This window comes from Sus scrofa, chromosome 2 (genome assembly GCF_054392235.1).
Source record: "Sus scrofa isolate SSC_HxYL_T2T_F1_AM1 chromosome 2, Sscrofa_HxYL_maternal_Yorkshire_Landrace_v2.0, whole genome shotgun sequence".
Lineage (NCBI taxonomy): Eukaryota > Metazoa > Chordata > Mammalia > Artiodactyla > Suidae > Sus > Sus scrofa.
In genome coordinates this window covers 83351857-83375355 of record NC_139384.1, presented here as the reverse complement: position 1 = coordinate 83375355, position 23499 = coordinate 83351857, and the positions used below count along the sequence as shown (strand labels likewise).

Here is a 23499-nt window from a genome sequence, read left to right as displayed (position 1 = left end):
TACACCACAGCTCACGGCAACGCCGGATCCTTAACCCACTGAGCAAGGGCAGGGATCGAACCTGCAACCTCATGGTTCCTAGTCGGATTCGTTAACCACTGCACCACGACTGGAACTCCTCTACTGCATTTTCTAACTGGTTGCTACTGGTGTGCAAGAAAGCTATTGGTTTTTGCATACTGATCTTCTATTTTGTCACCTTACAGAACTGTTATTTCTAAAAGCTTTCTGGCTGATTAACTAGTCTAGGGAGTCAATCACATTATTTGCACAATGGCAACGTTGTCTGTTTCCAACTTCTTCCTCTCACTTCTTTTTTCTTATTGCATTGGCTAAGGACTTCCAGATCAATGCTGACAAGGAGCAGTGACAGCTGATATCTTCGTCTTATTTCCAACTTCATGGAAACTCTTCTGGTGCTTTTGTTGTATTGTTAAGTATCATATTTATAGGTCTGGTAGACAGTCTTTATCAAGTTAAAGAAATGTCTTCCAGGAGTTCCCGTTGTGGCGCAGTGGTTAATGAATCTGACTAGGAACCATGAGGTTTCGGGTTCGATCCCTGGCCTTGCTCAGTGGGTTAAGGATCTGGCGTTGCTGTGAGCTGTGGTGCAGGTCACAGATGTGGCTCAGATCTGGTGTTGCTGTGGCTCTGGCGTAGGCTGGTGGCTACAGCTCCAATTGGACCCTAGCCTGGGAACCTTCATATGCCGCAGGAGCGGCCCTAGAAAAGACAAAAAGACAAAAAAAAAAAAAAAAAAAAAGAAATGTCTTCTGTTTCTTATTTGATAAGGGATTTTCATTTTAAAATGGATATTTTATCAAACCCTAAAGGGATTTTCATTATTATTATTTTCCTTTTTAGGGCTGCGGGTATGGTATACAGAAATTCCCAGGCTCGGGGTCAAATCAGAGCTGCAGCTGCCAGCCTATGCCAGAGCCACAGCAACACAGGATCCCAGCTGCATCTGTGCTACACAACAGCCCTCATGGCAATGCCTGATCCTTAACCCACTGAGCAAGGCCTTCACAGATACAAGTTAGGTTCATCACCACTGAGCCACGATGGGAACGCCCTGGATTTTTTTTTTTTTTATAACGACTTTTATTTTTTTCCATTATAGCTGGTTTACAGTGTTCTGTCAATTTTCTACTGTACAGCAAGGTGACCCAGTCACACTGAAATACATTTAAATGGATATTTAATCAAATTATATCTTGAGGTGATTATATAGTTTTTCACCTCTGTCCCTTAAATGCAGTAAGAATTTTGAATGTTGAGTAACATTTGCATTGCTATAATAAATCCTACATGGCCTTTTAAAATTGTGAACATATCTTGCATATAAAATGACAAGCCATTTTAGTGTATAATGAATGTACAAATCATGTAAAATTTAATGACTAGCAATAAATGTCTGTGTACCCACTTCACTTTATGAACTAGAATATTACTAGTGACTTTTAAGTCCTTTATGTCCTACCTTTTTCTCATGTTCCTCCCTCACGTGAATAAGGTAACACTGTCCTGAACTGCCTGCAGAAATTTTCCTCATAGTTTAACCACCTAAACAAGGACTCATTAACGTTGTCTCTTTGTGAACTTCATACAATAAAATCATATTGCCACCTGCTTCTTCATCAGCATCAAGGCTGGGAGATCCAGTCAAGTTTTTGCATCTGTCCCTCAATTTTCATTGCAGCATAGTATTCCATAATGGATGCATCCACCTTCCTGCTGTATATGTGGGCTGTTTCCAGTTGGGAGTCCTTATGAACATGGCCGCTGTCTACCTCCTGGGGGAGATGTGCAAGAGTTTCCCTTGGGTAGATCTGGAAGTGAAAATGCCGAGTCAGGGGCATGCCATTGTTCACTTTTAATCATTAACACTGCACTGCTTTCGCAAAAGGGTGTGCCATCTTTAGCTCTCCCCAGCAGTGGAGGAGAGCATCCCATTCTTCTCCCTCTCCAGCATTTGATGCCTGTCTGCACATCTACTGGGGGTGAAATACCTCACTGTGGTTTTAATGTGCTTGTCCCTGATTACCAAGGAATCTGAGCATCCTGTCCTGGGTTTACAGCCCGTTCACATTGCCTGTTCTGTGAGCTGTCTGGTCATAGTTTGCACTCATTTCCTATGGGGTTGTCTTTTTAAAACAAAAGGCCTTTTCATATTCTGTGCATGAATTCTGCCTTGGGATATAAACATAACAAATGTTTTGTCTTGGCCAGTGACTTGACTCACTGCTTTCTGATGTCTTAATAAAATTCTTCATCTGATCCAGATTCTTTGCGTGCATGTGTGTGTGTGTTCTTTGCGTGCATGTGTGTGTGTGTTCTTTGCGTGCGTGTGTTTATTTGATATCTGTCAATGTATCTATCTACAAAGAAAACTAAAACTTCCCTAATTTTTCTAAGAAATCTTAGCTATAGGATTTTTTAGTGCATATATTATAGAAGGATGTTAAAGTTTCTTAGAAGATTCTATTTATTTAGCCATAGTCCTCATCTCCTTTCATGAACAATTTAAAGTTTTTTGGACCATAGATCTATCCTAAGAGATTGGACACAGTTCCCTGTGCTCTACAGCAGGACCTCATTGCTCATCCACTCTAAATGTAGTAGTTTGCATCTACTAACCCCAAACTCCCAGTCCATCCCACCCCCTCTCCCTTCCCCCTTGGCAACCACAAGACTGTTTTTTATGTCTGAGAGTCTGTTTCTGTTTGAAGACAGGCTCATTTGTGCCATGTTTTAGATTCCACATGTAAGTGATATCATACGGTGTTTGTCTTTTTCAGACTTCATTTTGTGTAAGAATCTCCCATGTTGCTGTAAGTGGCATAATTTTCTTTTTTATGGCCACGTAGTAGTATATGTATGTATTTACCCATTCATCTGGGGCTTTTTGGCTTTTTTTTTTTTTTTTGTCTTTTTGCCATTTCTAGGGCCACTCCCTCGGCATATGGAGGTTCCCAGGCTAGGGGTCGAATCCACAGCAATGCAGGATCCGAGCCGTGTCTGCAACCTACACCACAGCTCACGGCAACGCTGGATCCTCAACCCACTGAGCAAGGCCAGGGATCGAACTTGCAACCTCACAGTTTCCAGTCGGATTCGTTAACCACTGCACCACAACGGGAACTCCCATCGATTGGTTTTTGTTGTTTTGGTATTGAGTTGTATGAGTTGCTTACACAGTTTGGAGATTAAGCCCTTGCCAGTTGCATCGCTTCAACTATTTTCTCTCATTCCATAAGCTGTCTTTTCATTTTGTTTATTGTTTCCTTTGCTGTGCAAAAAAGCTTGTAAGTTAGATTAGGTCCCATTGGTTTGTGTTTTTATTTCTGTTGCCTTGGGAAACTGACCTAAGAAAACATTTGTATGCTTTATGTCAGAGAATTTTTGCCTATGTTATTTTCTAGGAGTTTTATGGTGTTCTTGTCTTATGTTTAAGTCTTTAAGCCATTTTGAGCTTATTTTTGTGCATGGTGTGATGGTGTGTTCTAGCTTCATTGAGTTACATACGGCTGTCCAGTTTTCCCAGCACCATTTGCTAAAAAGACTTTCTTTTTCCCATTTTATATTCTTGCCTCCTTTGTCAAAGATTAACTGACCATAGGTGTCTGGGTTTATTTCTGGGCTATTATGTTCCATTGATCTGTATGTCTGTTTTTTTACCAACACCACACTGTCTTGATTAGTGTAGTTTTGTAATATTGTCTGGATTCTGGAAGTTATGCCTCCTGCTTGTTTTTTTCCCTCAGGATTGTTTGGCAATTCTGGGTTTTTTATGATCAAGATTCTTTTAATGCACAGCTAGATTTGACCTTAGCTATGTAGAAGAAGCATACTACCCCAAATCTGTTTAGATATTCGTTCAGTTAATGTTGATGGAACGCCAGGTGCTATACTAGGTGTTAGAGATATAATGATCAAGGCTGTCATTGCTGTGGCTGTGGCCGTAGCTGTGGCCAGCAGCTACAGCTCTGATTCAACCCCTAGCCTGGGAACCCCCCTATAACACAGGTGCAGCCCTAAAAAGACAAAAGACAAGAAAAAAAGATTGTCACACACAGTCGTACACACACAATTACAAAGCTAGGTCATGAAATGTAGGGGAAGGGTGTGGAATGAGAGGGTGCAGGGTCTGGTCCAGACTTGTATAACACAGGCTATTTCCCTGAAGAATGGACTCATAAACAGAGGTTGAGTTTGAGGAGGAAGCCGTAGATGAAGATTACTGAGATCAGTGTTTGGAGCAGAATGGACAACATGTGCAAAGGCCCTGAGGTATGAAGGAGCCTGGAGTGTTTAGGGGATGGAGAGAAGGTCCCAGCAGCAGGAGCTGAGGAGATGAGGGCATGCAGCATGAGGTGGGGCCATCTTTGTATTTATCACCATGTGCTCCTCGCTGCCTGGACACTGGCCATGCTGCATATTCCCCACCTGGCACACACCAAGCTGCTTCCCACCCCACGGCCTTTGCCTTTGCAGTTCCCTCTGCCTGGAACCCCTCTCTGCAGTAGAACTCCACATCCTTTAGGTCCCATTTCAGATGTCACCTCCTCCAAAAGGTCCTCCTGACCACCCCAGTGCTACCACAGTACCCTGTTCCATCATCTCCATCCTAGTCATCACTAATGTGCTTTTTTTCTAATAATCAAAGGGAAACTCGCAGATCCCAAAATTCATTTTAGAGCGTGCAATTCAGTGGTATTCGGCACATCCACAACCATGTGCAAACACCACCATCTAGTTCCAAAATATTTTCAACACTCCAAGAGGAAATTGTATGCCCATAAGCAGTCACTTCCCATTCCCCTCCCCCAGCCCCCAGCCAACCACAAACCCACTCTGTCTCTGTGGATTTGCCTGTTCTGGACATTTCCTATCAATGGGGTCACACACTGTGTGTCCTTTGGTATCTGGCTTCTTTCTCTCAGCCTGATGTTTTCGAGGCTCATCCTGTTACCATCCAAACTGATCTTTCTTTCCTGGCTGTTCCTCCCAACTAGAATGTCAGCTCCAGGAGGGGTTTCTGTCCATCTGGCTGCCCAGTGGCTAGAGCAAAGCCTGCAGCACAGCAGGTGCTCAGGAAGCAGAAGGGGAGGAGAGCGGCAGACCCCTGGGATGAAGGACCTCCTTCTCTGTCGCTGAGGGTGCAAGATGGGTTCTTGAAGCTGGAAGAGACCACCACGGCCCCCTGATGGCCACAGACACCTGGGGACTTGGTGATCTGAGACTTCTGTCTCATCTTCCCATTAGCAGGGGTCAGCAGTCAAATTTGGTGCCAAACGGCTGGCATTTTGCATTATGACCATCAAGGAGGTAATAACCTCTTGGTCCAGACAACCCAAAACTTTTTTTCTTGAGCCATAAACATGTGTCCTTACCCATTCATCTACACAAACAGTCACCTTCTTTCTATGTTGTCCTGCATCTTGCTTTTCTGGTTTATGTCTTGGAGAAAGTTCCATTCAGGAACCATGAATCAACATTTTTTTTTTTTCTTTTTTGGTCAACCTGTGGCATATGGAGTTCTTAGACCAGGGATCAGATCTGAGCCGCAGTTTTGACCTAAGCTGAAGCTGTGGCAATGCCAAATCCTTAACTGACTGTGCTGGGCCAGGGCACCAACCTTCATCCCAGGGCTCCAGAGATGCTGCTGATCCCATTGCACCACAGTGGGAACTCCAACATTTCTGGTGTTTTGTAATTGAGATGAGATTCACATTAAGGTAAAATTAACCATTTTAAAGTAAACAGCTCAGTGGCACTTAGTACAATCCTATCTCTGTTTCGTTCCAAAACATTTTCATCAGCCCCAAAGGACAATGTACTCCTTAGTCAGTCCCCAGCCTCTGGCGACCACCAACCTACTCTCTGTCTCTAAGGACCTTTATATAAATGGAATCACACACCAGGTGGCGTTTGTATCTGGCTTCTCTCTTTGAGCATCGGGTCCTCAAGTTCTGTCCATGCTGTAGCGAGTGTCAGTGCTTCTCTCCTTTTGGGGGTTGAATAATGTTCTGTTCCATGAAAAGACCACATCTTGCTTATCCATTCATCCAGTTATGGGTGTTCAGACCATGTCCATTTTTGGCGGTTGGGAACTGTGCTGCTGTGAACATGGGTGTGCATTCCTGGGGTTTTCTTACACAGCTCTAGAACATTCCACCACATGGAGATTCTATAATGCATATTACCAGTCCTCTATTGCTGGGTGTTTGGATTCCCCCCAGCCTTTCACGGTTCAAACAGTGCTGCACTGGCCATTCATTGTATGTAGTTTAAGTAACTGTCAGGTGAATGATTCTTTGAATTCTTTGGTGTTTCCAATTTACTTTGGTTTGTCTTCAAGTGGGAGTTCTGTTCCTGATTTTAATTTTTTCTGTGGAAACAGATACTTTCTGAAAGTCCTTTATGGTAACCCCAGATAGCTTGCCTGGTATGAGGTAGATATTTTACTACATTTTTCAAATATTTTATCCAGGAGTTCCCTAGTGGCCTAGTGGTTAAGGACCTGGTGTTGTCACTGCTATGTCAAGGATTCGGTCCCTGGCACAGGAACTTCTGTGGGCATGGCCAAAAAAAATTCATTGTGAATTTCACTTTGGGGTAGCAGTATCTGATTTTGGTGTATAGTACACCTTTCCTTTTCCAGCCTGCCAAAGGAAACTTTTATTTATAAAACATTGATTGACTAGAAGAGATTTTTCTCTTTATGCTATCATCATCGAACATATTTAGAAAAGTGATGAAGACTTTTTTTTTAGCTATGCCTGTGGCATGCGGAAGTTCCCAGGTCAGGGATCGAACGCATGTCACAGCAGTGACAACACCAGATCCTTAACTGCTAGCCACCAGGAGCCCCCAGTGAAAACTTTTTTTAACAATTAAAATGTAATTGACATATTATGGACAAGACTTAAGTATATATTGAAAATTTTGATTAAATTCACAAGTTCATCAAGCACCATTTTTTTTTTTTTCTTTTTAGGACTGAATCTGCAGCATAGGTAAATTCCCAGGCTAGGGGTCAAATCAGAGCTACAAGTGCTGGCCACGGCCTCAGCCACAGCCACAGCAATGCCAGATTCAAGCCTCATCTGCGACCTACCCCACAGCTCAGGGTACCAGACCCTTAACTCACTGAGCGAGGCCAGGGATCAAACCCACATCTTCATGGATACTAGTCGGGTTTGTTACTGATGAGCCATGACAGGAATTCTTAAGCACCATTCTTTTACATATTTATGTAACTATATTAGTCTCCCAGGGCTAATAACAAGATACTGAGAAATGAGTGGCTTAATAGAAACTTGTTTTTGCTCAGTTGCGGGGGCTGGAAGTGCACAATCAAGGTGTCAGCAGGACTGGTTTCTGGTGAGAACTCTCTTCCAGATGGCAGCCTTATCACTGTGTCCTCACATGGGAGGAAGAAGGAGAGCTGGCAATCTTTTCTCAGGACACCAATCCTATTTAAGCTTCCTCAAGGCTCCATCTCCAAATAAAATTACTTTGGGGGTCAGGGTTTCAACATACGACTATGGGGGAACATAGTTCAGTCCATGAAAATAACTACTGATGTATGTTATGATGATGTGGAGAAGAACGCTATCTAACAGGTTTAAGCATTAACACGCTGAAAGTCAAACAAGGTCAAGGAGGGTGTCCAGTTCATGAGTGTATAAGAACCATGGGCAGCCAGGAATCTGCACCTGTCCCCCACCAGCAGGATGACCAGGTGACCTTAGGTTTGACCACTGATAAATGTCCTTTAAATGGGCTGCATCAATTTGTACCGCAGTATATGCGAGCAAATGTTTCCCCACATCCTTGCTAATATAAGGTGTTTTACAACCTTTTTGGTCTTTACTTCATCTGACAGGAGAAAACTGCATCATATTTTCTATTGCATTTCTCTCTGGACTGAGATGGAGCGTGTTTTCCTGTTTTTAAAAGTCATTTAAAAATGTGTTTTCGAATGAGCCAGAAAGACAAAGACAAATACCATATGATATCACTTATAACTGGAATCTAATATCCAGCACAAATGAACATCTCCTCAGAAAAGAAAATCATGGACTTGGAGAAGAGACTTGTGGCTGCCTGATGGGAGGGGGAGGGAGTGGGAGGGATCGGGAGCTTGGGCTTATCAGACACAACTTAGAATAGATTTACAAGGAGATCCTGCTGAATAGCATTGAGAACTATGTCTAGATACTCATGTTGCAACAGAAGAAAGGGTGGGGGAAAAACTGTAATTGTAATGTATACATGTAAGGATAACCTGACCCCCTTGCTGTACAGTGGGAAAAAAAAAAAATGTGTTTTCGAGAACTGTCTATTTAAGACTTCTGCCCATTTTGTCATTGGGTTATTGTTCTTTTTCTTAGTGATATATTGGAGTTCTTTACATGTTAAGAAATCAGGCCTTTATTGATTAGATGTGTTGCCCACATTTTTTTCCATTTGCTGTAGGTTTTTTGTTGTTTTTTTGTTGTTTTGTTTTGTATTGTTTTGTTTTTTATGGCTACACCTGCAGTGTACGGAGGGTCCCAGGCTAAGAATTGAACCAGAGCTCCAGCTGCTGGCCTACACCACAGCCACAGCAACACAGGATCTGAGCCATGTCTTCGACCTACACCACAGCTCAAGTCAACGCCAGATCCTTCACCCACTAGGCAAGGCCAGGGATTGAATCTTTGTCCTCATGGATACTAGTCAGGTTTGCTACCACTGAACCACAACAGGAACTCCTGTTACTGATCTTCCATCTTTTTTTTTTCTTGTCTTTTAGGGCTGCAACCACAGCATATGGAGGTTCCCAGGCTAGGGGTACTATTGGAGCTGTACCACCGGCCTATACCACAGCCACAGCAACATGGGAACTGAGCTGCGTCTGCAACCTACACCACAGCTCACATCAACACAGGATCTGAGCTGCGTCTAAGACCTGCAACACAGCTCACGGCAACACCATATCCTTAACCCAATGAACAAGACCAGGATCGAACCCATGTCCTCACGGATGCTAGTAGGGTTTGCTAACTGCTGAGCCATGACAGGAACTCCATGTTGTTGCTCTTTTGATTCTGTTCATGGTATTCTTTCCTATGTGAAAAATTTTAAACTTTCTCTGTAGCAAAATTTACTGTTTGTCCTTTATGTCCTTTGAGTTTTCATGCTGTACTATCTGGCAACCAGTCAGAGAAGAACTCTCCTGTGAGAGCTGCTTTCCTTCAGAAGACTTCAAGATGTTTTCCCATCCACAGGATCACATATAGACCTAGTTTCCATATCATAGCTGTTTCAGAGACTCTTCTGGAAACTCATGGACTGAATACCCTCTGGACTTTACAACTGCTCCATGATATGGCATATAGGCCACTCTCCTCTCCTCCTAGGACCAGGGCAGGCATGACTAATCAATCCCAAGATCCTAGGCAGACATGACTAGGCAAACATGGCAGTTAGCTTCAGACCTGCAATCCCTTTGCCTGTCCTGTTAAATCCTTTGCTTTGTTTCTTGCAGCATTCTGAAGAATGGTCTCTGCAGACTTGGAAGGGCTGAAACCCTGACGACTCAAGAAGAGAAGGCCAAGGACCTTAAAGTAGACATGAGTCAAAGTCAAGAACAAGGTATGTTGTGTGAGAGAGAACGGTGCAATGACTCACCGTTGCTTTTCATGAAGGAGTCTGGGCCCAGAGTTGGGCACACCACTCCCTGCCCCAATTGCTGGCCCTGGCCAAGATGCCCGCACCTGGGGGGCCAAATATCAATAGGTGACAGGCAGCAGAGGTGGTGCAAGTAAGCAGTTGACAGCTGGGCCATGCAGTTCACAGCAGAGGTCTGCTAGCCAGGTGACAATGGGACAGTCCTTTGCTCTTTTGAAGCCTCACCTGTATATGGTACCAGTGGGGGGCACTGATAATAGATAACAGTAACTCCCTATTAAGATGGTGAGCTCGTGTGGGTAAAGCACACAAATACATAATACATATACTATGCTCTATGTTACATAGTATACATATTACATATTTACATGGCACAGGTGTAATTGTAAGTTTTTAGATATGTGGCAGATATACTATATAATGGTTTATAAAGTGCAGATGTAGTAATATATGTAGCAAAAATATAGTTACATATATAGTACAGATGTAATTATATACACACATAGTATAGATGTAATTATACATATGGTACTGATATAATCATATATATACTAGAGATGTAATTGTATTTATGTGGTGCAAATGTAATAATATACATATAGTATTGGTGTAATAATATATATAGTGAGAATATAATTATATATAGTAAAGATGTAATTATATACATAGACTAATTATACATATATCCAGTTATATATAGTACAGATGCAATTATATATGTATATATATAGTGCGGATGTAATAATATATTGATGCAGATATGTGTGTATATATACTATTTGTAAATAATATGGAATTCTAGTTAATGATTCAAATGCTAAATAAGTGACATCAAATGAGTCAAATGGTTAGAGTGAAATGGATGGATCCCTGCAGCTTACTTTGAAATGTATCAAAAAACAAGACAGCATGATAGATGGATAAACAGAGGGATGGCCGGATGGAGATGTGATAAGCAAAGAGAGCAAAATGCTGGCAGTTGTAGAATTTGGTGGTAAGAGGGTACTTGCTATACAATCAAATTTGTTGTACACTTGTGATTCTTCAAACTAAATTACTGAGGGAGTACGGAAGAAATAAATAGGAAAGAGGAAGCTTGAGCAGACCAGCAATGACCATGTGACTTCACTTGAGGTGTGGGATTAATTCAAGTTCAAAAAGACAGCCTCTCCTGTCTTTTTGTGTTACGAAATGAATAATAAAAAAAAAGCCTGCCACCCAACCCTGGTGACCGTTTGCAGTTACTCCTGGGCTGTGGACTACTCATCGAGATGGAGAAGTGCTTCTGAGGCTATCAAAACACGGGCCAGGCCATGAGACCCCCATGACCATCCCTGAATTTTTTCGGGAGTCAGTCAGCCGATTTGGGACTTACCCAGCCCTCGCATCGAAGAAGAATGAACAGTGGGAAGTTCTGAATTTCAACCAGTATTACGAGGCTTGTCGGAAGGCAGGGAAGGCCATGATGAAGGTAAGTGAGCTATTCATTCTTTCATTTGTTCATCATGTACGAAATCGCTCATTCTATGTATACATACATATGGGACAAAATGCACAAGACATCCCAAGATACAAAGGTTAACTTGGTGAAAAATTTCCTTCCAACCTTTGACCCTTCTCTTATGGAGGCAGCCACCATTTGCAGTGTGTGTGTGTGTGTGTGTGTGTGTGTGTGTCTGTGTCTGTGTGTGTGTCTGTGTGTGTGTGTGTGTGTTCTGGGGAATAAATTACGTGTATATAATTTGTTATATGCAGATTTTTACACACATGGTAGCATACTATACCCAAGGGTCTGCATCTTGTTTTTTCTCCCGTTAGCACAGTAAATATATGTATTAGCTAGCTCCTGCTGCATAGCAATTTCCCCCTAAACTTAGTGACTCAAAATGACAAGCATTTATTATCTCACTGTTTCTGTGGGTCAGGAATCCAGGAGTGATTTAGTTGGATGTTTCAGGTTCAGGATCTCTCATGAGGTTATATTCAGCTGTTAGCCTGGGCTGCATCATCTGAAGGCTTGACTGGGGTGGGAGGGCCCACTGCTAAGCTTCTTTACATGGCTGACTCTTGGCAGGAGGCCTCAGTTCCTTCCTCTATGGCCTTCGCCATAGGACTGCTTGAGTGTCCTCACAACATGGCAGCCAGCTTCCCCCAGAATGAATGATCCAAGAAAGGGAGTGAACCAGATGGGAACCAAGGTATTTTTTTATAACCTAATCTCAGTAATGACACACTATCACTTCTTCCACATTCTACTGGTTACATGGACCTCTATACAATATGGGTAGGAATCACACAAGAACACAAATGCCAGATGAGACTCATTGGGGACCATCTTAGAGGCTGGTTGCTGCATTCTGAGGTCCCCCCATATTGATTTTTTTTCATTTTTCGCCACCCTGTGGCATATGAGTTCCCAGGCCAGGGATCCTATCCGAGCCGTAGTCGTGACCTAAGCCACAGCTGTGGAAATGCCGGGTCCTTAACCCACTGTGCTGGGCTGGGGATTGAACTGGCGACCCAGCACTCCCAAGATGCTGCCAATCCCATCACACCACAGCGGAACTCCTCAATTTTATTTTTTTTTTAATCCATATTCTTTCCAACAACTGCAAATACATATGTAAGAGTGTTGATTTAACCAGTCCCCTACTGGTGGGCATTAAGTTGTTTCCAGACTTTTGCTACCATACATGGTGCCCAGTGAACCTTCTTTGAACAATGAATTCCTACAAGGAGTGCCCTTTTATGTCCACTCACAGTGTATGAGAATCTGCTTATGTACACTCTTGCCAACACAATGTTGTCAAAAATATTCATCTGCAGAGTTCTCTGGTGGTTCAGCAGGTCAAGGATCCAGCATCATCACTGCTGTGGCTTGGGTTGCTGTTGTGGCACAGGTTCAACCCCTGGCCTGGGAAGTTTCATGTGCTGTGGGATGGCCAAAAAATATTCATCTGGGCCAATGTGATAGGCACGTTGGGTAGAATTCTTTTTTAAAAAATTATTGGTATAGTTGATTTATAGTATTGTACCACTTTCTGCTATACAGCATAGTGACCCAGTTGTACAGATATATACATTCTTTTTTCTCATATTATCTTCCATCATATTCCATCCCAAGAGATTGGACATAGTTCCCTGCGCTGTACATTAGGACCTCACTGCTCATCCATTCTAGATGTAATAGTTTGCATCTATTAACCCCAAACTCCCTGCCCATCCCACTTCCTCCCCCTTCCGCTTGGCAGGCAGAATTCTAAGATGACTCCTCCAAGATTCCCAAACTCTTGGTGGGCTTATGCTGTAGAATCTTCTCCCTGTGACTGTGGACAGGACTTGTGACCATGATGGGATTTCCTTCATGTGGTGGCAAAACTGAAGAGATTCTGCAGGTGTACCAAGGTCTCTAATCTGTTGACTCTGAGTTCATCAAAAAGGGCAGGCACATAGGGTGGGCCTGACCTAATCAGGTGAACCCTTAAACTAGAGATTCTCTTGCTCTCCTTGAAACAAACTGGCATGTTTGGAGAGGGCCATGTGGTGGGGATGGAAAACAGCCTCTAGGAGGTGAGAGCAGTCCTCAGCTGGCAGGCAGCAAGAGAACAGGATCTCTATCATTCAACTACAAGGAAATGAATTCTGCAAACAACCTGCAAGGGTGGGGAGGCCCCCAAGCTTCAGAGATCACAGTCCCCACTGATACCTTTGGTGGTAGCTTTGAGAGATCCTAGGCAGAGAACCCGGCAGCTACAGCTCCCAATCAACCCCTAGCCTGGAAACCTCCAGTTAGGCGGCTGCTCAAGTCCTGACCTGTGGACACTGGGGTAATGTGTGATGTTTGAAGCCGCCACATTTGTGGTGATGGGTCATGCAGCCAGATAATGGGCATAACAGGCATCTCATATTGTAAAATGGCTATTTCCTGATGGTTTTGATTTACAGGAAATCTGATCACATTTTGACCTAGACCCAAGATCCTCTCTCCCCTCCACTGTTGCCCGTGAATCTTCATCAAGAGATTGAGAGGTCAGGATTAGGAAGCATCTTCTGAGGCTGAGTTTCTTCTTGGCTGCCCCGTTCCAATACCATAGCACTGTGGTTAGTTGGTCCCAGAAGATGGTTTTCTTTAGTTATGCCCTTAGTTCTGGAGTTCGAGGACCTAAACCTAAACCTCAGGGACCCAATCAGAAATAAGACTGTTTATCTACACATTAATAGAGACATTCTGTCTACAGTGAAGACAGCCTTTGACTCACGAAGCAGAAATGCCTGGCATCATGTTTTGAAGCACCAGCAGGCAGATGCCCTCCAAAGGCTTAAGTTTTCCCTGAGAACAGCAGGTCATAGCCAGTCTGGCTCCAAATGACTAGAAGTGCCAACAAAATTGGGAGTTTCCAGGACAAGAACGGGGGGGCTTCCCCCAAAACTGACTGCCCTCACATCTGGGTCTCCTGATTCATTTTTGAGCACATTCAGATCAAGGCTACACCTTCAGAAATGCAATTTATCAGCAAGATAGAGCATCACTCTTTGAGTATTGTTATGATGAAAAATAAAGATAAATTCACTACGACGATTAATTAGGAAAAAAAAAAAAAGCAACAGGAGTTCTCATCGTGGCTCAGCAGAAATGAATCTGACTAGGATCCATGAGGACACAGGTTTGATCCCTGGCCTTCTAAGTGGGTTAAGGATCTGGCGTTGCCATGAGCTGTGGTGTAGGTTGCAGATGCAGCTCGGATCCTGCACTGCTGTGGTTGTGGGCCAGCGGCTACAGCTCCCATTCAACCCCTAGCCTGAGAACCTCCATATGCCCCAGGTGCAGCCATAAAACAAACAAACAAACAAACAAAAAGAACAGAAAATAGCAAGTGTTGGTGAGGACATGGAGAGACTAGAGCCCCCATGCACCACCAGTAGGAATGTAAAAGGGTGCAGCCACCTTGGAAGACAGTCTGGTGGTTCCTCACAAAATTAAACTGCAGGCACTCCCGTCACGGATCTGTGGTTAATGAATCCAAATAGTATCCATGAGGACATGGGTTCTATCCCTGGCCTCACTCAGTGGGTTAAGGATCCAGCATTGCCATGAGCTGTGGTGTAGGTCACAGATGAAGCTCGGATCTGGTGTTGCTGTGGCTGTGGTGTAGGCTGGCAGCTATAGCTCCAATTTGACCTGTAGCCTGGGAACCTCCATATGCTACAGGTACAGCCCTAAAATAAATAAATATATAAAATAACAACAACAAAAAAAACCAAAATGAAAAACTATGAATTGTCTTATATGATCCAGCAATTCTACTTCTGGGTACACGTCCAAAAGAATTGAAAAGAGGGACTCAAACAGATGTGTGGACACCCATGTTCACAGCAGCTTGATTCCCAATAGGCAAAAGGTGGAAGCAACTCAAGTGCCCATGGATAGATGGATAAACACAATGCTGTCTGTTCATACAATGCAGTGTTAGCTCTAAACTGGAGTGAAATTCTGACACCTGCTACAACATGCATGGATGAAGAGGGGAACATTAAACTAAGTGAAAGAAGCCAGACACAAAAAAGGACAAATGATTCCTCTTATATAAGGTCCCCAGAGGAGTTAAATCCACAGAGATAGAATAGATGGTGGGGTCAGGGGCTGGGAGAGGGGATGGGAGTTAGTGTTTCATGGGAACAGAGTCTTGGTTTGGGAAGATGAGAAAGTTCCAGAGATGACAGTGGGATGGTTGCACAACAATGTGAATGTGCTTAATGCCGCTGAGCTGTGTGCTTAAAGGTGGCTAAAATAGTTATAAGATAAATACGTAAAATTTAGAGGGGGTTCTCCTGTGGTCTGGTGGTTAGGATTCATTGCTTTTGCCCCTGAAGCCTGGGTTCGATTCCTGGTCTAGGAACTGAGATCCCACATAAATTCACTGCACTCTGGGGCCAAATTTTTAATTAAAAAAATTTAAAATTAGAATAAACAGGAGTTCCCATCGTGGCTCAGCACTTAGCGAACCCAGCTAGCATCCATGAGGACATGCGTTCAATCCCTGACCTCGGTCAGTGGGTTAAGGATCCAGCGTTCCTGTGAGCTGTGGTATAGTTTGCAGACGCGGCTCAGATCCCGTGTTGCTGTGGCTGTGGCACAGGCCAGTGGCTATAGCTCTGATTGGACTCCTAGCCTGGGAACCTCCATGTGCCATGGGTGGGGCCCTCAAAGACAGAAAGACCAAAAAAAAAAAAAAAATTAGAATAAACAAAGGGGGTATTATGTAGAGGGAGGTAAGCCAGCCTCCCAATGGCCCCCAAAACATCACACTCCATATTTTAGTCTCAATGCTGGTTTTCCCCCATGTGATTCCATGGGCCTGGAGGTCTGCTTTCACCTCCCAATGAGCAGATCCCACCAGCAAGCAAACCAACTCTGTTTCTGTTTTCTGTTTGTCTGCTTTTGCCTTCCCAGTTGGGCTTGGAGCCTTTCCACTCGGTCGGCATCCTGGGGTTTAACTCCGTCGAGTGGTTGATCGCTGCTCTTGGTGCCATCTTAGCAGGGTAAGACCCTGGGCTCCATTCCCTGGGACGGTTGGGGCAGGGGGGCTGCTACTCCAGGTCTAGCAGCCCTGGGCTGCTTCCCCGAGATGGGAACAGGGTTGCAGATGCAGCCCAGACAGGCAGGCAAGACAAACACACACCCCAATCAGAGAAAAGACTCGCAGCTCAAATACAGAGGGTGCCTTGACAACCCAGGAATACAAACACAACAAGATTTTAAATGGGCAAGAGACTTGAACAGAAACAGCACAAAGGGAAACAGCCAATAAGCACTTGAGAAGATCCTTGCCCTCTTCAGCCAGCAGGGGAATGCAAACACAAACCAGGACAGAAGGGTGAAAAGCAAGAACAAAAGGTTGTGAATGAAGGGAACAGGTTGGGGGGGGTGTTCAAACCCCACCTCTTATTTGCTAGAGGACTCTGAACAAGTGACTTCCCTGCCCTGAGCCTCAGTTTCCTCATCCGTAAAATGGGGTACAATGAGGGCTCCATGATCCATGTCATAATGACATCACAGGAGTCTATACTCTCAACATCACTGTCATTTTTGTCCTTTTCGTCACTGGCAAGTTGTGAGACCAAGGCTGCAAACTCAGAACTCACCTGCAGAACCTTTCCCCTCCCCTCCCCTTCCAGGACACTGTTGACTTATGGTGTGTGTGGGTCTTCTTTTCCCAGGGGCTTCTGCGTTGGTATTTACGCCACCAACTCCACGGATGCCTGTCAATACGTCATTACTCATGCCAAAGTGAACATCCTGATTGTGGAAAACGACATGCAGTTGCAGAAAATCCTTGCGGTAAACCCCCCACCCAGTGCCACCTGACACTGGGAAATGCGGGTGTTGGGGGCTGGAGTGGATGAGTTTAATTTCCAATTCACATTCAATTCCTACACGGCTTTCATTTTTAAAATGTGTCTATGTGTTCTTTCATGTAGAGGCCATTGTTTATTCATTTTCTTGTAGAAGTGTAGTTGTTTTCCTTCTTTCCTTCCTTCCTTCCAGCTTTTTAAGGCCTGCAGGTTCACAGGCTACAGGTTGAATTGGAGCTGTAGCAGCTGTCCAACACCAGAGCCACAGTAACGCCAGATCCAAGCCAAGTCTGCAACCTACACCACAGCTCACCACACCGGATCCTTAATCCGCTGAGAGAAGCCACGGATCAAACCCACATCCTCACATATAATTGTCGGATTAGTTATCGCTGCGCCACGACAGGAACTACCCCCCTCCCCTTTTTTCCCCTGTTTTTGCCTGTGCCCTCGATATGCAAAAGTTCCCAGGTCAGGGATCAAACCCGCATCACAGCAGTGATCTGAGCCACAGCAGTGACAACACTGGATCCTCAACCCAATGAGCCATCAGGGAACTGCAGAAATGTAGTTCTTTTGAGCCTTGTAATCCTTGCACTTTTCATCTCCTATAATCGTTCTCCTTTCTGAAATGCTTTTGTCTTTCTCTTAGGCTTCTCTTCGAAGTTTGATCCCTTCCTGTGTCTCTGCTCTCTGGTGCCTGGCTCTCCACTCAGGGCCTACATGTTTGTTTTGTATTCTTCCTTCAGATCCGATGACCTTGTTAGAGTTTACATTTTCTGTTGGAAGATTGGGTGGTGATTTCCCTTTGCTTTGTGGTGGCTTTCATTGTGCACAAGTGAAATCTGATCCTTCTTTTATTCTCTTAGTCCTTTTTTTTTTTTTCCCTTGTGATATCTTTGTATGGATGTTGTAGAAACCTTTCCGAAGTCTTGCGTTTGAATGAGCTGTAGGTGCCTGAACCAGCTTTTGGCAGAAGGGCCCTAAGGGGAGGGGAGTCCTTGGGGTTGGGGGGAGCCTAGATGACCAGATTCATCCCTCACCTCAGTCCCAGAGCCTCTGTGACTATTTCTTTAATGCCACATGTCACCTTCTGAGTTGCACTTTTTAAAACTTCTGGAGTTGAGATGTCCTGGATTTGATGGCATCCTCTGAACACCATGGGCCATATGTTTTCCCCACATTTTAACTTCTCTGAATTTAGGGTAGATTTCCAGACTCAGTGAAATCCAGCCAGACTCCGTGAAATAGGACATCTTGTACCACCAGGCCTCCTTCATTGCCTACATCTTGACCTGGTTCATGAGGATAGACTTTTTTTTCTTTCTTTCTTTTTTTTTTTTTTTTGGCCATAGCCTGCAGCTGATTGACATGGATCTCAGTTCCCAGGCCAAGGACTGAACCTAGGCTGCAGCAGTGAAAGTGCCAAGTCCTAACCATTAGACCCTCAGTGAACTCCTAGAGTTCTACTTTTTGAAACTGCTTTCTTCAGGCAGGCTGCTCTGGTCCCCATACTCAGTCTGGCCCTGCCCGACCTGTTCATGGCAGAACACACCGTGGGATGGGTGATGGGTAAGGACTGGCCAGTGGGGGGAGGGGTTGCCTTCTCCTTCCTTTTTTTTTTTTTTTTTTTTTTTTGTCTTTTTGCCATTTCTTGGGCCGCTCCCACAGCATATGGAGGTTCCCAGGCTAGGGGTCGAATCGGAGCTATAGCTGCCTGCCTACACCAGAGCCACAGCAACACAGGATCTGAGCCACGTCTGCAACCCACACCACAGCTCATGGCAACACCGGATCCTCAACCCACTGAGCAAGGCCAGGGATTGAACCCTCAACCTCACGGTTCCCAGTCGGATTCGTCAACCACTGCGTCATGATGGGAACTCCGCCTTCTCCTTCTTGCTGTGAATACTAGCTTATGATTTGGGTTTCTCCACTGTTAGAAAATGCCTCATGCTCCCTCCTTCCCCCTGTAGCCGCCTTACTATTCTGACTTCCCATCCTCCTTCTGGTATATTCAGCCTTACTTGCATAAAGCAGTATCTGAGTGCTTCCTGTCTCTTAGTTTCACCAAAGATGCAGTTGGGAAGAGATCTGTCATTCTGGTTGCTCTGTCTGAAAGACTCAAAGCCAGGCACCTGGTGCGCTCCTCCCAAAGTGGATGCTCAGCTCTACCTGGAGGTCTGTGATGCTGGGTGATAATCACAGCTTGTAACTCCCCAGTGCTTTTCTTCTTCCTTTAGAACAAAATGCAGACTCCTCCAAAATGCGGCCTCCCTCGCCCTCACATCCTTTCTTGCCTCCTCCCTTTGCCATCTCCCTTCCACCTCCATTCCAGACATCCTGGACTTTTCCTCTCTCTCACCCATCCCAGCTGCTGCCTGCTTCAGGCTTTCTGATGTCTGCTCCTTCTCTCTCTGAAAAACTCTTGTCCAGTGTTTACAAGCACTTCTGTCATCTCTTCCCTCTGTCCACACCAGAGACTTGGGTCTAATGATAATCCGTGTACTGGATGCTGGAAGTGACCCCCTCGTTGGATTGGCTAGAAATGTCAGAGAGGCACACTCCTTCCTTTGCAAGCACAGGGGACAAGAATCCCACAGGCCTGGTCCCCTGAGCCTTATGGTCCTAGGTTTAGGTAGAGGGTTCTGAGCCCACCCAGGTCCTAGACACCTTCATGGAGGACTTCTGTGGCCTGACTCCAACCAGAAGGTGAGTGGGATCTTGGCTGCATGGTGAAGATGCCAGGAGAGGAAGAGCCAGGAGCGCTGACCTTCAATTCACCAACCAAAAGCCACAACTCTGAGCAGCAGAATTCAGGAGCTGTTGCCCTCATCTTCAAGGACCACAAAGAAGCCAGTGGTCCTAAGTCCAGGCTGCTTAGTGTCAGTCAAGGCAAAGAGCCATGTTTTCCCTTGGGCAGGGGAAGGGAAAGTGGCTGGGATCCCTGTGGGAGAGGTTGGGATGCACTCTCTTGGAGGTGGGCTGCCATGAGGTCCATGTATAACTTTCTTTCAGATTCCAAAGAGCAGGATGGAGACCCTAAAAGCAATCATCCAGTACAAGGTGCCAGTGAAGGAGAGCAAATCTAACAACTTGTATTCTGTAAGTGTGAGAGGGGGCACAGAGCAAAGAGGAGGGCACCACCTTGAAAGGGAAGTTCGCCACTCTCAAGGGAAGTGGGTGGTGAGCAAGGGAGAGGGTCGGGCCATACCAGAGGGAAGTGGGTGGGGACTGTCAGAGGAACTGGGTGGTGAGTGAGAGGGCAGAGCCATACCAGGAAAGGGGGTGAGGCTTTTGAGAGAATTTTTTTCTTGCCTGGAGGGTCTGATTTAGCAGAGAGTGATTATTTACCACTGTGTAACAAATCACCCCAGAAACTGATGGCATAAGACAACACCAATCATCTTATTATTAGTTTTCTTCAGATCATTAGGGTAATTTGAAAAAATACTGCATCACTGAAGATTAGGTGTGTTAGAACCCACAACATTGTTTAAATATTTAATGTATAGTCAAACCAGAATTTATGATAAATTTACTTTCCAGGCTTTCATGGATGCAAAGTCATCAATATTTTGATTTAAACCCTTGGCCATTTTTAATACATACAGATATGTATACAGGGGCACACGCTTCTGCTATGGCTTGGACTAACAGCCTTGCTGGAGCTTGCCTTAATTAAAATGTTGGTGTTTCTCATGCATCCTGGATTTGCTTTTCTTTGACAGTGACTTTTAAAATATTGCATTAAAATATTATTTATCTTGATTACCAAGCTTTTTTTGGCATCCCCTAATATTTTGCACTCAAGGAGAAGGCCTGGGTCCTCACTCTGGTCTTGACCCTGCAGCTAGGGCTCCTCCAGCACCCTTCTCTATCTCTGTGCTGTGTCTCCGTGTGACTTCTCCAGCATGATGATTTCAAGACCTCGAGACTTGTCTGGTGGCTCAAGTCTCCAGAGGGAATGTTTTGAGGGAGAGAAATATCCAGGTGGAAACTGTCATGCCTTCAAAGACCTATTCTTGGAAGTGACATACTGCCCATCAAGGTCAAGATTCAGACACAGGCTCTACCTCTTACTGAGGGAAGAGCAGAGTCTCTGAATAGCGTGTGACACCACAAATTTTGTCACTTTTTTTGGAACATTCACTCTACCTAAGAGTCTTCTAGAGTCAGAAAATGCTGGGGTGCAAGCAGCAGAGATCCAGTTATGATGCCTGGCATTAGATTCAGAACCAATTCCAGATTTTCAAGACGGAGGGCTAGATTGGACCAGACTGGGTCTGGTGTCTGCCCAATCCTGTCACTTGTAGCCATGGGAGGATGGAGCCAAGCACAAGCCGTGAGGGAATCACACTTTGGTGGGGAGGGCTTGGGGCATCTCTCAGGGAAAGGACAGGGTCCCTCAAAGGGCTGCTCTTCTCACCATCACCCTACCCCATTAGAGATGGACTGGGCAAAGCCCCCTGCCCTTTCTGATGGGGCCCACATTCCTCTAGGCAGATGGGAGGCAATGCTGGCCATTTCTGGAGTGCCTCTACCTTGTAGGCAGGACATTTACCCTCATCCAGAGCCTTGCTGGGGGCTCAGGGGTAGAATTTTTGCAAGTCTCATGTGAAATTTGGTCCACAAAGCCCAAGAGTTCCTTCTGAGCCACCAAATTCTAAGGTAGTTAAGAGCACAGGCTCTGGAGTCAGACCGTCTTGGGTGAGAATGCTAGTTTCTCTGTCTACTTGCTTTGTGACCCTGGGCAAGTAACTAACCTACTTTGAGCTTTATAGCTCCTTCATCTGCCACAGGGAGATGATGTATCTATCATCAGCCAGGATATCTTTGGCTGCAGGTGACAAAAGCCTGACCTCAAATAGATCAAGCTTAAAAGATCATATGTTGGCTCATGTAACTACAATCAGGTGTGGACTTCAGGCATGGCTGTAACCAGGGGCTCAAATTATGTGATCTAGGCTCCATTTTGCTCTCTTGATATCTGGGCTCCACTCTAGCCTTACTTCCCCTCACAGTCCTGAGATGGTCCAGCAGCTTTTTTTGTTTTTCGTTTTTTTTTTTTTTTGGCCGCACCTGCAGCATGCAGAAGTTCCTGGGCCAGGGATAGAATCTGCGTTGCAGTGGCAACCTGGGCGACAGCAGGGACAGTGCATCCTTAACCCACTGCACCAGCAGAGAACTCCAGCGCTACATCCCATTAATGCCTGGATGACTCATTCATGAAGCCCTGACCTTCACTGTGATTGGATCACCTGAGGTCATGTGGCCAGATCCAGTCCAACCACTGTGGCACTGGGCAAAGGGGACCCTCTGTCATAAACCAATCAGGGTCACCCTCAGCCACATCAATCTGGTAACTAAGAAGTTTGGGGTGCCAGTGGAATCTAGGAAGGCAGAGAACAAATAATTTCGAAGCCCACTGTTGTGAGCATTTTACATATATTAACACATTCACTGCTTAGAACCACCCACGGAGATGGGTCTTAATGTCATTCCCATTTTACCCATGAGGAAACTGAGGCACGGAGAACTTGAGCAGCCTGCCCAGGAAATGGAGGAACAGAAGCAAACATCTTAGGGCTTTTGTAAGAGATACCGGGGCTGGCACAGCCTAAGCCTTTTTTCCCACCGGGAATCATGCTTCAGAAGCAGCCAATGGGGCAAGATGTGACCAGGGAAGAGGAGCTTCTTGCTGGGGGAGGTCCCCTCTCACACCCCTAGAGTCCCCACCCTCTGCTTACTTTTTCCTTCCACAGTGGGATGATTTCATGGAACTTGGGAGAAGCATCCCCGATGCCCAGCTGGACCAGATCATAAGGAACCAGAAGGCCAACCAGTGTGCTGTGATCATCTACACCTCTGGGACCATAGGCAACCCCAAGGGGGTGATGCTCAGCCATGACAACGTAAGTGCCACCTCTGCCAACAGAGATGGACTCTGCAGTATCCAGGGTCCCTGCAGTCCAGGGCAGCAGCCTTCAGGCTGCTTTTGTTCTTGATCCATGGGGGCACAGTGGCATTTACAGGCCCAGTACACAGTAGGTCCCTAATCTGTGGGGCATAGAGACTTACGCAAATGCTTTGGAGAGGGGCAGCCCAGGGCAGGGGCTGAGATCAAGGACTCGGGAGCAGACCTGGCTCTGCGATCTTGGGCAGGACACCTGACATCTCCAAGCCTCAATTTCCTCATCTGTAAAACGGGTGTGATGTCACAGTCCCGGCCTCATGGGTTGATCTGGAGATTTAATAAATTTTTCTTTTTAGGGCCACAGCTGTGGCACATGGAAGCTCCCAGACTAAGGGTGAATCAGAGCTGCAGGTGCTGGCCTACGCCGTGGCTTGTGGCAAAGCTGGATCCTTAACCCACTGAGCGAGATCAGGGATTGAACTCACATCCTCATGGACACTGTGTTCGGTTCTTAACCTGCTGAGCCGCAAAAGGAACTCCCTAAA

General features: G+C 45.2%; 1 protein-coding gene across 41 annotated transcripts in view; it reads left to right on the top strand.

Annotated features, from left to right (window-relative positions):
* Positions 1-23499, top strand: part of ACSBG2 (acyl-CoA synthetase bubblegum family member 2) — a 43693-nt gene that overhangs the window by 628 nt on the left and 19566 nt on the right. For all 41 annotated transcript variants that reach the window (XR_014837703.1, XR_014837722.1, XR_014837706.1 and 38 more), the window contains exons 2-7: positions 9542-9648; positions 10926-11155; positions 16136-16224; positions 16903-17023; positions 20056-20142; positions 22803-22952. Coding sequence is in view for 2 of the 41 variants with exons in the window: in XM_021083994.2 (XP_020939653.1) it covers positions 9627-9648; positions 10926-11155; positions 16136-16224; positions 16903-17023; positions 20056-20142; positions 22803-22952 (699 nt within the window). In the remaining 39 variants the exon portion in view is untranslated. The remainder of the gene's footprint in view (positions 1-9541; positions 9649-10925; positions 11156-16135; positions 16225-16902; positions 17024-20055; positions 20143-22802; positions 22953-23499) is intronic.